At 45.7% G+C, this 14,122-nt stretch overlaps 1 protein-coding gene and 1 long non-coding RNA gene across 3 annotated transcripts in view; one reads left to right on the top strand and one right to left on the bottom strand.

Annotated features, from left to right (window-relative positions):
- The first annotated feature begins 581 nt into the window (after positions 1 to 581).
- LOC140712857 (uncharacterized) overlaps positions 582 to 14,122 on the top strand; it is a 44,976-nt gene continuing 31,435 nt past the window's right edge. For both annotated transcript variants that reach the window (XR_012094661.1, XR_012094662.1), the window contains exons 1-2: positions 582 to 707; positions 12,455 to 12,598. This is a non-coding gene — a long non-coding RNA (uncharacterized lncRNA). The remainder of the gene's footprint in view (positions 708 to 12,454; positions 12,599 to 14,122) is intronic.
- Positions 1,530 to 5,952, bottom strand: LACRT (lacritin). Its single transcript, XM_008003531.3, has 5 exons — positions 5,625 to 5,952; positions 3,992 to 4,045; positions 3,045 to 3,182; positions 2,536 to 2,637; positions 1,530 to 1,747 (listed from the first exon to the last, which is right to left on the bottom strand). The coding sequence occupies exons 1-5, from the start codon at positions 5,815 to 5,817 to the stop codon at positions 1,686 to 1,688; spliced, it is 549 nt and encodes a 182-aa protein (XP_008001722.3). The 5' UTR covers positions 5,818 to 5,952; the 3' UTR covers positions 1,530 to 1,685.

The raw sequence follows: 14,122 nt of genomic DNA on the forward strand, positions 1-14,122 counted from the left end.
TCAGAGGGCCTGGAGTAGAATGGTATAGTTTGAGTGTTTGTCCCCTCCAAAACTTACATTGAAACTTAATCCCTAAAGTAACGATATTGAAAGGCAGGGCTATTAAGAAATGATTGGGTCATGCTGGGCGCAGTGGCTCACGTCTGTAATCTCAGCACTTTGGGAGGCCAAGGCGGGTGGATCACATGAGGTCAGGAGTTTGAGACCATCCTGGCCAACATGGAGAAACTCTGTCTCTACTAAAAATGCAAAAAATTAGCCAAGTGTGCTGGTGGGCGTCTGTAATCCCAGCTACTTGGGAGGCTGAGGCAGGAGAATTACTTGAACCTGGGAAGCAGAGGTTGCAGTGAGCCGAGATTGAGCCACTGCACTCTGGTGTGGGCGACAGAACAAGACTCTGTCTTAAAAAAAAAAAAAAAAGAAAAAGAAAAAGAAATGATTGGATCATGAGGTCTTTGCTCTTATGAATAGATTAATCATCTATGGATTAGTGAATTAATGAGTTAATGGATTAATGGTGTGCCATAGGAGTGAGACTGGAGGCTTTCTAAGAAGAGGAAGAGAGACCTGAGCTAGCAAGGACAGCCACCTCACTATGTGATTCTCTGTTCTAGCTTGGGATCCTGCAGAGATTTCCTGCCAGCAAGAAAGCACTTGCCAGATGTGCCTCCTTGACCTTGGACTTCCCAGTTCTAGAACTGTAAGAGGTACATTTTGCTTCCTGTAAATTATCCAGTTTTAGACATTTCGTTATAAGCAGCAGAAAATAAACTAAGATGGGGCGAGAAGAACAGTCTAGAATCAATGACTCCGGGCATGTTAAAGAGCAGAAGACCATGTGCCCGGCCTGAGAAGGAGTCTGGCAAGGAGATCTGACTGCTTTCTTTGCCCCCTGAAGTTATGAGTGACCTTCCCTGGTTCATCTGTGTGCAAGACACAGCCCTGAACTGTGGGGGAGGAAAACAAAGTTTCAGGAGGAGGAAGAGGTGACCGAGACCCCTTTGAAAGAATTTAGTCCTTTGGGGAAGATAATTCACACATCTAAAACACAGTCAAAAATGGCTTCTCTGCACCGCATCACAAGAATAACTTTAATGGATTCGATTGGTCTTTTCAGTCAAGTGCCAGTTGTCACTGTAGTGGCTCATTACTTTACTGTCTGATCTGATTAGCCATTGCCAGCCACTTTGGCCCAGTGTAGAATGTACGAATAGAAGGCAGGAGAGATGAATTTCCGATAAAGGTACCAGAAAGTGGCTTTAGTATCAATGGCCCAGGCTTTGATTATTTTCAGGATGATAAATCCTGGTCCTTTGGAAGTTGATTTAATTTTTGGAAATGCTCAAATGTCACTAGGAGTAATGTGTGAAGAATAAGAGGTGGACGACAACTGGAGTGGCATTTGGACTCAAAGGAGGCTCAGCACATGTGGATGTGGCTCAAAGTGAATAAAAGGGCTTGTTAGAGGCTCCGCCTTCTAGGCAAGCTGTGACTGGCCAAGGGCCGGGGTCAGGACATCGTATGCCTTGTGTTGGTCCAGGGAGGGCTCTTCTCCCTGCCCTTCCTCCAGGGCCCATCCCATAGAGCACAGGCACACAGCAAGTTGGATGCTTTTGTTTTAATAACTCTGGGCTACAAGGGTATTTAAGGCTTTTAAGTCCAGTGATCCCATTCTTTTCAGCTTCTCATGCCCACAGTTTTGGCAGACCGAATTTCTTCAGTAATTTTTGTGCAAATTCATTTCCATCTAGAAGGAAAGATAAGACAAATGAGGCTTTTAGGACCCCAGGTGCCAGCTCCACTCCTTCCATTTCTTCTCAACTCCATCTTCTGCTTTCCAGACTTACTGAGACTCTGGAGAGGCTTACACAGAAGTTGGAGGGATTGAGATTAGATTCACCAGAGCCTGAAGGACCTACCCTCTTCCCCACCTTGGCAGGGGCGGGGGGCAAGAAGAATAGAAACAAGCAGCTCCACTGTGGGAAGGTTGGGGGTTAGACCCCAGGGGAATCAATATCAGACAACATGGCACATTGAATCTGTTCTTTCTTTTGAGACAGGGTCTTTCTCTGTCACCCAGGATGGAGTGTAGTGGCACGATCTTGGCTCACTGCAACCTCTGCCTCCTGGGCTCAGGGGATCCTCCCACCTTAGCCTCCCAAGTAGCTGGGACTACAGGCACACGCCACCACGCCTGGCTACGTTTTGTATTTTTTTTGTAGAGATGGCATATCGTTATGTTGCCCAGGCTGGTCTTGAACTCCTGGGCTCAAGCAATCCACCTGCCTTGGCCTCCCAAAATGCTGGGATCACAGGCGTGAACCACCGTGCCCAGCCAGCAATTTGAATCTGGATGAGAAACTGGAAACATATGAAAGCACAAAGTGAGGGGTCTTCAACAGCAGGGGCTGCGGCAATTCCAAGTCTCATATGTGAGAGTGGAAATGGGGGCAAGTTCTCTCCCATCTCCCACCCCTGGATGGTGGGTGGTGAGTATTCTCATTCCCACAAAGCCTTGCCTTGGGATACACTCACTTTCAATGAATTGTTTTCCACCTGCCAAGCCTCCAGGCATTCCTTTTCCTGCTCTTGCAAAGGCTTGTTCTGTTAGTAAGATACTTTTCTCCACTATGGATTCTAATTTTGGAGCAGAACAATCACATCAGCAGAAAATTCACCTCATTTAAAGAGAACTCTGCACTGCCCCGCCTGCACCCCGCCCCCGACCCGGCCCCCACTCCACCCAGGACATCATCCCTACACAAAGTCCTGAAGTGCAGAAGCTTTGCTGAGGGCTCCAGCACTTCTTTCATAGGAAGTTGTGTGAGCCAGGACAGAAACCATGTATAGTGCAGGCTGCAGCATCTACTATTGTGGAAATGTTGTGAGTGGGTGCAGTGCACAATCCCATTTGTGCCTTTGTGTTCAGGTGTTTGAGTCTACCTGCTTCTCACCAGGCTTATCTCTGGGCATGCAAGTGTGATGTGGGCCTGCAGCCAGAGATTTTTCTAGGTTGTTGATCTGGCATAGAGACAGAGACTTACTCAGGGGGTTTAGTTCCTGCCTGCTTGAGGTAACCTTGGCTGTCCCCTGAACTGCTGCCGACGTCTCCTGGGCTGTTGTGGTTGTCTCTGGGGGTGAAGCAGATGCTGCTGGATCTGAGGTCTCTTCATTAGGCTTAGCTATGAATGCACAAATTGATTGATTTTAGCAAAGCCAAAATGTTTGTTTCTTTTGGAATGGGTAGCGGGGCCCCAGGATACCTAATGTGTGCTGGGTGCCAGGATACAGAAGTGATATGGCTTAAACCCTGCCCCCTTAAGGGAGATAGCATTTCTGCATGCTGTGTGTCTCTTGGAATGCAGTGGACAAGGTTGGGGAAGGATTTGGGCAAGGGGATGGTGAGAATCAGGGAGCACTTCATAGAGAAGCTGGATCTTGAAGGCAGGATGTTAGCGGGAAAGGATGTTCCAAAGGGGCTTCGCTGGGGGCAGGCAGCGAGTAAGAGTTCAGGCGAAGGCATGTGTGGGATAGGTGTGGGGAACGGAAACAAGTTCAGTTTAGCTGATGTGAGTGCGACATAAAAGACAGTCATGGAAAACGGGGTTGGAAAATGAGGTTAGAGGCCTGATAATGGTTACCTTGCTAAGGAATTGGGAGTAATGGGAGGTGTTTACAGGTGAAGGTATAAACACCATGTGAGACATTGCCCTTACCACTTAACCTCATGTTTCTCTCCCTTTTATTCACAATAACCTTTTCCCCATGCTCCCTGTTGGCCTTGCCTCTCTGGGTCATCCTCTTTTGTCCTTAGCTTTGTGCCATTTCAACCCATACTACCTTCTTTATTATTTTACCTGCCCCTCCCCATTACCACCAAGCACAGAATCCAGATCTCCTCCCACTGGCTTCTTCTCCCAGCCACCACTCACATCCCTAACTGTTAAACCTTCCCAACAAGGGCTAGGACAGGTGGGAGGGGAGGACTCACAGGTCCCAGCTTCCTGGGCAGGATCAGCATCCGTCGAGTCAGAGGAGGCATCTTCTGCAATGCAGGAAACACACCAGATGAGAGCAAGGACCGAACCGCACCCACCCGAACCACCCTCCCCTCCCAACCCCAAAGCTTATCTCCTGGGAATGCTCATGGATAGAAGGGGAGGAATTTCCCTTTTGGTTGGACGTGCGCTTCCACCATATCAGTGGGTCTAGTGGGGCCCTCTCTGATGTTTAACTCCTGTGGCTTTTGAAACAGGTTCCCCTCTGAGAAATGTAATGTCTCTTGGAACAGTGCCTTCCTCCTGACTGGCCCCTGGCTTGGGAGGCTTCCCTGAAGTGTCTGTCAGGGAGCTGGCCATGGTCAGAGGGGCTCAACCTCCTCTGTGGTGGAGGAGGACAGTATGTGGGAGTCATGGGGCCATGTTTGAGTGATTTCCAGGATTGAGACCCCAGCCCTGATTCCCTTTATTCTTTCAACACAACATTTATGCAAAACTCTGTTCCAAGAGATGGAGGGGCAGTGCTGAAGAGGGCAGACAAGTCCCCTGCCCTGACAGAGCTTACATCTGTCCTTTTACGGAATTATTTAATGACTGGTGTGACAGTGCTGGAAGGGAATGTGCAGCCTGGTGCGAGAAGGGCACATGGGATCTGATTTGTTCCACATGTGCATGGAAGCCATTTTTGGGGAATTGCATCTAAACTGAGATTTCCTAGATGAAAAATCATTGGCCAGGTGGCATTAGAGTTGGTTGGGCGAAGGGGCCAGGGAGAGGGAAGGCATTCCAGATGAGGAAAGAATAAGAAGAAAGATCCTGATGTTCAAGGAACAGCAGGATCATCATGGCCCAAGTGGTGCTTCTGTAGATTAAAAAAGGCATCCCAGCCGGGCACGGTGGCTCACGCCTGTAATCCCAACACTTTGGGAGGCTGAGGCAGGCAGATCACCTGAGGTCAGGAGTTCGAGACCAACCTGGCCAACATGGTGAAACCCCATCTCTAATAAAAATACAAAATTAGCCGGGCTTGGTGATGTGCGCCTGTAGTCCCAGCTACCCGGGAGGCTGAGGCAGGAGAATCACTGGAACCCAGGAGGTGGAGGTTGCCGTGAGCCGAGATCACACCACTGCACTCCAGCCTGGGCAACAGAGGGAGACTTGGTCTCAACAACAACAACAACAACAACAACAACAACAACAACAAAACAGCATCCCTTTCTCTTAAGAGACACAGTCAGGGGCCAGGCTCACTGCTTGGCAAGTAGAGTGTGGGCCAGATTTTAGCTTCTACCACTCCTTGCCTGGGCACCCTCGTGTAGGGGACACCATGCTCAACTACATGCAGTGGCCCAGAGGAACCGCAAGAAGCCAGTGTAGCTGAGCCTAGTGGGTAAACAATGGTGTGTGAGGAGATGAGCTGGGAGGGCAGGCAGAGGCCAGAGAGTTCTGGGTTCCCCTGGCCAGTGGGGTGCAGAAGCCACATGTGGAGAACTGGGAGAGGAGTCACTTGCCGAGGCAGGGAAGCCAGAATAGCACTGAGAGAGGAGGAGAGGGGTGAAGGCAGGAGTGAGGGCCTCCTTGGCCTGGGAGGATTCTCGTGGGGTGCAGAGGAAAGGCCATACTCACCAGCATAGACCAGGGCCCCAGCCACAGCTGCCAAGAAGAGGAGAGTGGTGAATTTCATTCTTTGGGATGAGGAGTGAGTATAACCACAGAATCTGTAGAGGGTCTGGGGAATAAGGATGCTGAAACTGCTGGGCCCTTTTAAGCGTATCAAGGGCCAATGGGAACCAAGCTTGGAGAGGTGTGACTTCCACATCCTCCTCCCCTCCTTCCCCAGACTGTCACCTGCTAAGTCAACAAGGGCTAGCTTGAGCTGGTTGATACCTGGGAGTCTTGCAGGCAGGTCCTGGATGGGAGCCTTTCTCTATTAACTCCCAGCCATCCCTTTTCTTTCTCCGTCCTCCCTTCCCCACCATACCTGCCCTCTGGGTTCACACCCCAGGGCTCTCAGGGACAGTAGGCAGAGCACATTTCACTTGGGGAGTTTCTGGGATGTGTCTGTTGAGGGTTCTGGTAGAGAAATCTTAATCTTGTTATCTCTCCAGGAGGAGGTTGAGGGTTCAGGAGATTATGTTGTTCACCTTCTTTCCCAGTCTACATAGGACTCAGTGCAGGGTTTGAAGGTTTCCCCAAACTAAGTGAGCCCCTTTCCCTGGGAGGCCACACCCAGAACACTTGAGGCCTGAGTTCCTGGCTACTTTCTCCCTGTGAGGGGATGGGTTTGAAGGCGTGTGTGCCTTCTCTGGAGTTGTTCTCTGTTCTTGACATTATCCAGCCCCTAAAAAGAACTCCTCCAGGCTCACATAGGCCTGTCAATCTCTGCCTTCAGGCCTAATCAGTGGGACCCTGCATTTCTGAGAGACTCTCCTGGTCAAAGCATGATGGTGGTTCACTGAAATTGGAACTTGGTTCTCACTTCAAGTGGGGAGCTGACCCATGGTGTGAATAATCCAGAAAAGCAGATTATTCTAGAGAAGCTTCTCTTTGACTCAGGGTTTCTTCCTCTCCTGATCTGGGACTCTAGAGGTCTGGATTTTGAGTTCTGGCTTTGTCATATGAAAACGTTAGGATTTGAAAAGTTATAGGATTTTTATTTGTTGTCTAGGAGTTGTGGCTCCTGTGTACAGCATAGTGGTGGAGATTAAGTGAGATAATATATGGCAAAGCCATATATTTTAGACAGCGAACTTCTATGGAGTTGTGTGGGGTTCTTGTGCCATCTTTCCAGGTAGGTTTTTGTCCAGGCTGGTGCTAAATGCTAAATATTAATAGAATGGGCCATGGAGCAGGAGCCAGCTGAGGGGCTGAAGGGTGGAGAATAAGGTGCTGGATGTTAATTTGTGACTTTCCCCTTGCTTGGTGTCAGCACTCACCCAGCCCCACGTGGGCTGACTCTGGAGGCTTCTCTGCTTCATGGTAGCTCTGAAGATGAGTGTGAGAAGGGCGTGTTGAAGAGTTTTCGACATAAGGGTGTTTTGGGTGCCAGAGTTTAGAGCATTAATCTTTTCGGGAGCTAAAGGAAGATAAAATTAATGGGGTGGGACATTAAAGCCTCGGCAATTACTACCTGCCTGAGGGTCTGGGTATGGAAGCCTTGAAGGTGGTGGTGGCCTTACCTGGAATGGCTAAGGCTGAGGAATAAGAGAAAGTTTTGATGGCACCAGTGCCCTGGTATATGCACATACGTGTGTGCACGTGTGTGTACACGGAGGAAGGAGAAGTCCTGCAGATCCCAAACAGATCTAGATCCTGAGCAGTCTCCATGAGCACATTAAAAAAGTCAACAGGAGCAAATTATGCTATTTGCACAAGACTTTTTTAAGAGGAAATGAGAACTTTGGCGTCAACACTAGAACTGTCACAGATCAGGGTCTTTCCAAATGTCACTGCATAGTCCTATCTTCTTCCAACTCTTCCTCCTGGCCTCAGTAATTAAAGAGGCAAGCATCTACATAGAAAATTTTCGTTACTCTATAACAGGGCCCAGGAGAAATGTTACCCCAAATTACAGAGCCTGGGAAAGAATTGGGTGCATAGATTAGAGGAAAGAGGCGGACCTCATGGATATGGGTGAGGTGCTGCTCTGTGTGATGTTTTGTCTTCTAGGTTATCTGACCTCCTTGATGACTGTCAGTTCGCTGATCTGTGTGTTGTCTCATGGGCTGCTTGTTGTACCTCTCTCCCCTCTGCCTCATCCCTGCACTGGTCTGGAAGGATGCCTCTATGGGCTGTATCACCTGGGCTCCCATGCCCTCTAGCTTCGAGTTGAGTTTGGCCAATGGAAGACACGTGGGAGATAGGAGGATGGGAAGAGGGAGAGGTCAAGGTATTTGTTCCTCCTGCTCCCTCCCTTGCTTTGGCATGTGTGGTAGGATGACTTCAGAGATAGCTCCTGGTGAGGCCCACGTCTTGGCATTGGTGCCCTGCTGTAATTTCCTCCGCTTAACTGAGCTGGGTCTCAAGATTCACTCCTAACAAATAGAAGATGGCAAAGTGATGAGGTAGTCACTTCTGAGACTATGACTTTAGTCTTGTTTACAAATGCTCTGTCTCTGGATCTTCTCAGCTTGCTCTGATGAAGTGAATGGCCATGTGTGAGGCTGTCCTGTGGAGAAGCCAAAGTGGCAAGAAACTGAGGGCAGCCTCCAGCCTGTAGCCAGTAAGGAACCGAGGCCCTCAGTCCAGCTATCTGTGAGGAACTCAACTCTGCCAGCTACTAAGTGATTGAGTTTGGAAGTGGGTCTTTCCTCAGCTGAGTTTTGAGGTGACTGCAGCCTTGATGATACCTTGACTGCAGCCTCATTAGAGACTCTGAGTCTGAGGGTGTGTCTACCTGAACTGCTGACCCATAGCACCGGTGGATAAGAAATGATGTGTGAAGTCACCAAATGTTTGAATAATTTTTACAGCCACAGATACTTAATGCAGCATGGTGTGGCAATGGCTGTTTCTCTCTGACTGCAGATTCTGTCTATCCCTGTTCCACAGTGCCATCTCTTGGTGTCAGGTGACATTATTCAACCCCCAACCACGCTGCTTCAGACTTCCTGCTGTTGCTAGTCCTTACTTGAATCTCTGTAAATAATAGATACATTTTTCCTTAAAGAGTCTTTTTTTTTTTTTTTTTTTTAAAAAAAAGAGTCCTGAGAACCATAAACCACTGCTCAATGAAATAAAAGAGGACACAAACAAATGGAAGAACATTCCATGCTCATGGATAGGAATAATCTATATCGTGAAAATGGCCATACTGCCCAAGGTAATTTTTTTTTTTTTTTTTTTTTTTTTTGAGACGGAGTCTTGCTCTGTCACCCAGGCTGGAGTGCAGTGGCACAATCTCAGCTCACTGCAAGCCCCACCTCCCGGGTTCACGCCATTTTGCCTCAGCCTCCTGAGTAGCTGGTACTATAGGCACCCGCCACCACACCCAGCTAATTTTTTGTATTTTTAGTAGAGATGGGATTTCACTGTGGTCTCGATCTCCCGACCTTGTGATCCATCTGCCTCGGCCTCCCAAAGTGCTGGGATTACAGGCGTGAGCCACCTGCCCAAGATAATTTATAGATTCAATGCCATCCCTATCAAGCTACCAATGACTTTCTTCACAGAATTGGAAAAAACTACTTTAAAGTTTATATGGAACCAAAAAAGGGCCCGCATTGCCAAGACAATCTTAAGCAAAAAGAACAAAGCTGGAGGCATCACATTACCTGACTTCACACTATACTACAAGGTTACAGTAACCAAAACAGCATAGTACTGGTACCAAAACAGAAATATAGACCAATGGAACAGAACAGAGGCCTCAGAAATAACACCGCACATCTACAAACATCTGATCTTTGACAAACCTGACGAAAACAAGAAATGGGAAAACGATTCCCTATTTAATAAATGGTGCTGGGAAAACTGGGTAGCCGTATGTAGAAAGCTGAAATTGGATCCCTTCCTTACACCTCATACAAAAATTAATTCAAGATGGATTAAAGACTTAAATGTTAGACTAAAACCATAAAAACCCTAGAAGAAAACCTAGGCAATACCATTCAGAGCATAGGCATGGGCAAGGACTTCATGTCTGAAACAACAAAAGCAACGACAACAAAAACCAAAATAGACAAATGGGATCTAATTAAACTAAAGAGCTTCTGCATAGCAAAAGAAACTACCATCAGAGTGAACAGGCAACCTACAGAATGGGAGAAAATTTTTGTAACCTACCCATCTGACAAAGGGCTATTATTGAGAATCTACAAAGAACTTAAACAAATTTACAAGAAAAAAAATCAAACAACCCCATCAAAAAGTGGGCAAAGGATATGAACAGACACTTTTCAAAAGAAGACATTTATGCAGGCAACAGACACATGAAAAAATGCTCATCACCACTGGTCATCAGAGAAATGCAAATCAAAACCACAATGAGATACCATCTCACCCCAGTTAGAATGGCGATCATTAAAAAGTCAGGAAACAACAGGTGCTACAGAGGATGTGGAGAAATAGGAATGCTTTTGCATTGTTGGTGGGAGTGTAAACTAGCTCAACCATTGTGGAAGACAGTGTGGCAATTCCTCAAGGATCTAGAACTAGAAATACCATTTGACCCAATGATCCCATTACTGGCTATATACCCAAAGGATTATAAATTGTGCTACTATAAAGACACATGCACACATATATTTATTGTGGCACTATTCACAATAGCAAAGACTTGGAACCAACACAAATGTCCACAATGATAGACTGGGTTAAGAAAATGTGGCACATATACACCATGGAATACTATGCAGCCTTAAAAAAGGATGAGTTCATGTCCTTTGTAGCGACATGGATGAAGCTGGAAACCATCATTCTGAGAAACTATCACAAGGACAGAAAACCAAACACCACAAGTTCTCACTCATAGGTGGGAATTGAACAATGAGAACACTTGGACACATGGTGGGGAACATCACACACCGGGGCCTGTTGTGGGCTGGGGGGATGGGGGAGGGATAGCATTAGAAATACCTAATGTAAATGATGAGTTAATGGATGCAGCAAACCAACATGGCACATGTATACATATGTAACAAAGCTGCACATTGTGCACATGTACCCTAGAACTTAAAGTATTTTTTTTATATATATATATGTGTGTGTATATATATATGTATGTGTGTGTGTATATATATATATGCCCTCCTGAGTGTGCCATCTGTTTTCTGCCTGGACCTCTCCACTGATACACCACTTCCTGTATGAACTGTGATGAATACCTTTTCCTCATTCCCCTCCCTGTGTGTTAGGCCATGTTCTGGGGGCTGGTGGGGAAGCAGAGACTCCAAAGGGAGGAAGTGACATGGACTATTTAGGGTAGACCTGCTCCTGCATTGAGAACACAGGCATACGTTGATCTCCAAGGGTCATCCTACCCTGGCTGCTGTGCTCGACATGGCTCGTCTTCTCTGCAAAGCCCTGTGGCCTGCACAAGCTCTGCCACACTCCTCTGATGCCTCTGATCTTCCACCGTGGCCATCGGGGAGGTGTAAAGACAAAGTAATAGAGTGAAATTTTTAAAAATGTGAATTCTGTTTCTTTAACATACATACAGCATGTAGTATATGCCAAGCACTATTCTCAGAGCTTTATCCATTTTAATCTCATTTAATCCTCCTAACAACCCAATGAGATAAAGTACTATTAATACTCTTACTTTCTAGATAAGCAGACTAAGTCTAAGGCAGTTTAAGATGTTGGCCTATGATGGCACAGCTAGTGAGTGGCAGAGCTGGATTTCAACGTGGGCTTCCTAGCTTCAGAGTCTGTGCTGTCAACCACAACTCCTTGCTGGAATACTAAATTCCATTTTAAAATAAATATGAGGCCTCTCTAATGTTAAGTTTCTCTAGTTTTAACTAATTGGTACCTGTATTCGTTAGGTTTCTCCAGTGAAATAGTACTAATTGGATATGCGTGTATTTGTGTATATATATATATATGTATTTATATATAGTGTGAATATTTATAGACACACAGACACACACATATATATAGAGAGATTGAGGCAGAGAGAGAGAGACAGAGAGAGAGACAGAGACAGAGGTTGATTTATGTTAAAAAATTGGTTCATGTGATTATGGAGGCTGGCAAGTCCAAAAGCTGTAGTTCAGGTCTGAAGGGTGTCAGGCTGAAGACCCAGGAAATAGCTGATGTTGTGGTTCAAGTCTGAAGGCCACCTTCTGGTAGAAGTTTTTCTTGCTCAGGGAGGTCCATCTTTTGTTCTATTCAGGCCTCAACTGACTGGATGAGGCCCACCTTCAATTATGAAGGGCAATCTGCCTTACTCAAGGTCTACCAATTTAAACGTTAATCTCATCCAAGAACACCCTCACAAAAACATCAGAATAATGTTTGACTACATATCTGGACATTGTGGCCCAGCAAAGTTGACATATAAAATTAACTAGGACAGTACCCTTCAGCATTTTGATCTTAGAAGATTTAGTGCACATCAACTGGGCCCAGAGAAAAAAAAAAGACATGTTGTGTGCATCTTTGGAAAACTTTTTCCAGATCTTAAGGGGAAGGATTTTTTTTTTTAATCTCTAGTTTCACAGGAGTAAGGGGTAAGCTCCAGGAAGCTGTGGAACAGTCCACAAAGACCAATAAGCGGGCCCTCTTCCTGCCTGTGGTCTAAGCAAAAAGGATTCTCATGGCTCCTATGGGGTCTAGCTACCTCATCTGGCAATGTCCAGAAAAGGACTTAGGGTCAAAGGCCAGGGCTAAGGATTGCAAATTTCAATGCCTACAAGAATCAAGCAGGTACCATTAATGAGCCAGGCAGTCCAGGTACAAGGCAAACAGCAGCATACGTGCGATGATAAATAGTAATTGTCCTTCCCTTTCAGGTGTTGGAAATCAGGAGAAAGTGGTTGAGTTGGAGAAAACTGGAGTGTGCCTGCCCTTTGTAAAGTGGTCAGCTGCCTCTGCCTTGAGCTGATGGCTGCCAGACATTCAATTCTTCAAGGAAAATTGGAAATCTGGATTCTCTGGTAAAACTCCTGATTTTCTTATTATTTCTGAACATTTCATTTAATAGTTTTACTTTGTAGTATTTTAAAATTAATTAATTTAAAAATTGACAAATGAAAATTGTGTATATTTATCACATACAATGTGATGCTTTGAAATATGTGTGCATTGTGGAACAGCTAAATCAAGCTAATTAACATATGCATTACCTACTTTTTGTTTTGAAATAACTTCAGACTTACAGAGGATTTGTAAAAATAGTACAAAGAATTTTCACATCTTCTTTCTAGATCCACTGGGGACTTGAGCTCCCAAATGTCAACATTTAATTGTGCTTGCTTTATCATGCTCTACCTTTGTTTCTGTCTCTGCTTTTTCCTTAACATTTTGACAACTGGATTTGAATTTTTAATATACATAACAGAAGACCCCTTTAGAAATGGCTGTCCTTGATCTTTTTTTTTTTTTTTTTTTTTTTTGAGGTGGAGTCTTACTCTGTCACCCAGGCTAGAGTGCAATGGAGAGATCTCAGCTCACTGCAACCTCTGCCTCCCAGGTTCAAGCGATTCTCCTGCCTCGGCCTCCTGAGTAGCTGGAATTACAGGCACATGCCACCATGCCGGCTGATTCTTTTTGTATTTTTAGTAGAGTTGAGGTTTCACCATGTTGGCTAGGCTGGTATCGAACTCCTGAGCTCAGGCAATCTACCCACCTCGGCCTCCTAGAGTGCTGGGATTACAGGCATGAGCCACTGTGCACGGCCCCTTGATCATCGTTATGATGACAAATCCTGATGCTTGTGGGTTTATTTTTAGAAACAATATTTTCTTGAATAGGCAGGACTTAGTGGAGTTTGTTTTTCTTCAAACAGTGCTCCCAAGTATGTATAGTCCCCGACTTAACAACGTTTTGACTTTACGTCAGTGAGAAAACAATACACATTCAGTAGACATACTTCTAGTACCCATAAAAGCATTCTGTTTTTCACTGTCATTGCGGTTTTCAATAAATTACATGAGCTATTCAACACTATTAGAAAATAGGCTTTGTGTTAGATGATTTTGCCCAGTTTTAGGTGAATGTAAGTGTTCTGAGCTCGTGTAAGGTAGGCAACACTAAGCTATGATGTTCAGTAGATTAGGTATATTAAATGTAGTTTTAACTTGTATTTTCAACTTATGATGGATTTATCAGGCTGTAACCCCATCCTAAATTGAGGGGCATCTTATATATGTTGTTAAATCTCCCTTTCCTATTTATTCATGACAGATTTAGAGGATTCCATATGTTCTAGTTTCTTGTGGTTGTTGAGAGTCCATCCAGTTTAAAATCTTACCTCCCTTTCCTCTCCCCAGCATATGCTTCACTGGAGAGACATGAAAAGGGGTGGGGTCTGGTTCTGGATCTCAGGGGAGGTGGGACGGGGCAGACAGAGATCTTTGAAGGTCACTGATCACAGTCAATGAGGGAGAAATCCTGATCTCCTGGCTTGGTCTACATTATTCTGCTCCTCTGGAGGCCTCCACTGGTGCAGGGTGTGGCGG

Source organism: Chlorocebus sabaeus, chromosome 11 (genome assembly GCF_047675955.1).
Source record: "Chlorocebus sabaeus isolate Y175 chromosome 11, mChlSab1.0.hap1, whole genome shotgun sequence".
NCBI lineage: Eukaryota > Metazoa > Chordata > Mammalia > Primates > Cercopithecidae > Chlorocebus > Chlorocebus sabaeus.

Coding starts and splice junctions, on each gene's coding strand:
- LACRT (XM_008003531.3), bottom strand. CDS start 5,817: ATGTGGAAGTCACACCTCTCCAAGCTTGGTTCCCATTGGCCCTTGATA. Junction 4,046..5,624: donor TGGGGCCCTGGTCTATGCTG/GTGAGTATGGCC, acceptor CCTGCATTGCAG/AAGATGCCTCCTCTGACTCG. Junction 1,748..2,535: donor TGGAAAACAATTCATTGAAA/GTGAGTGTATCC, acceptor CTTTCCTTCTAG/ATGGAAATGAATTTGCACAA.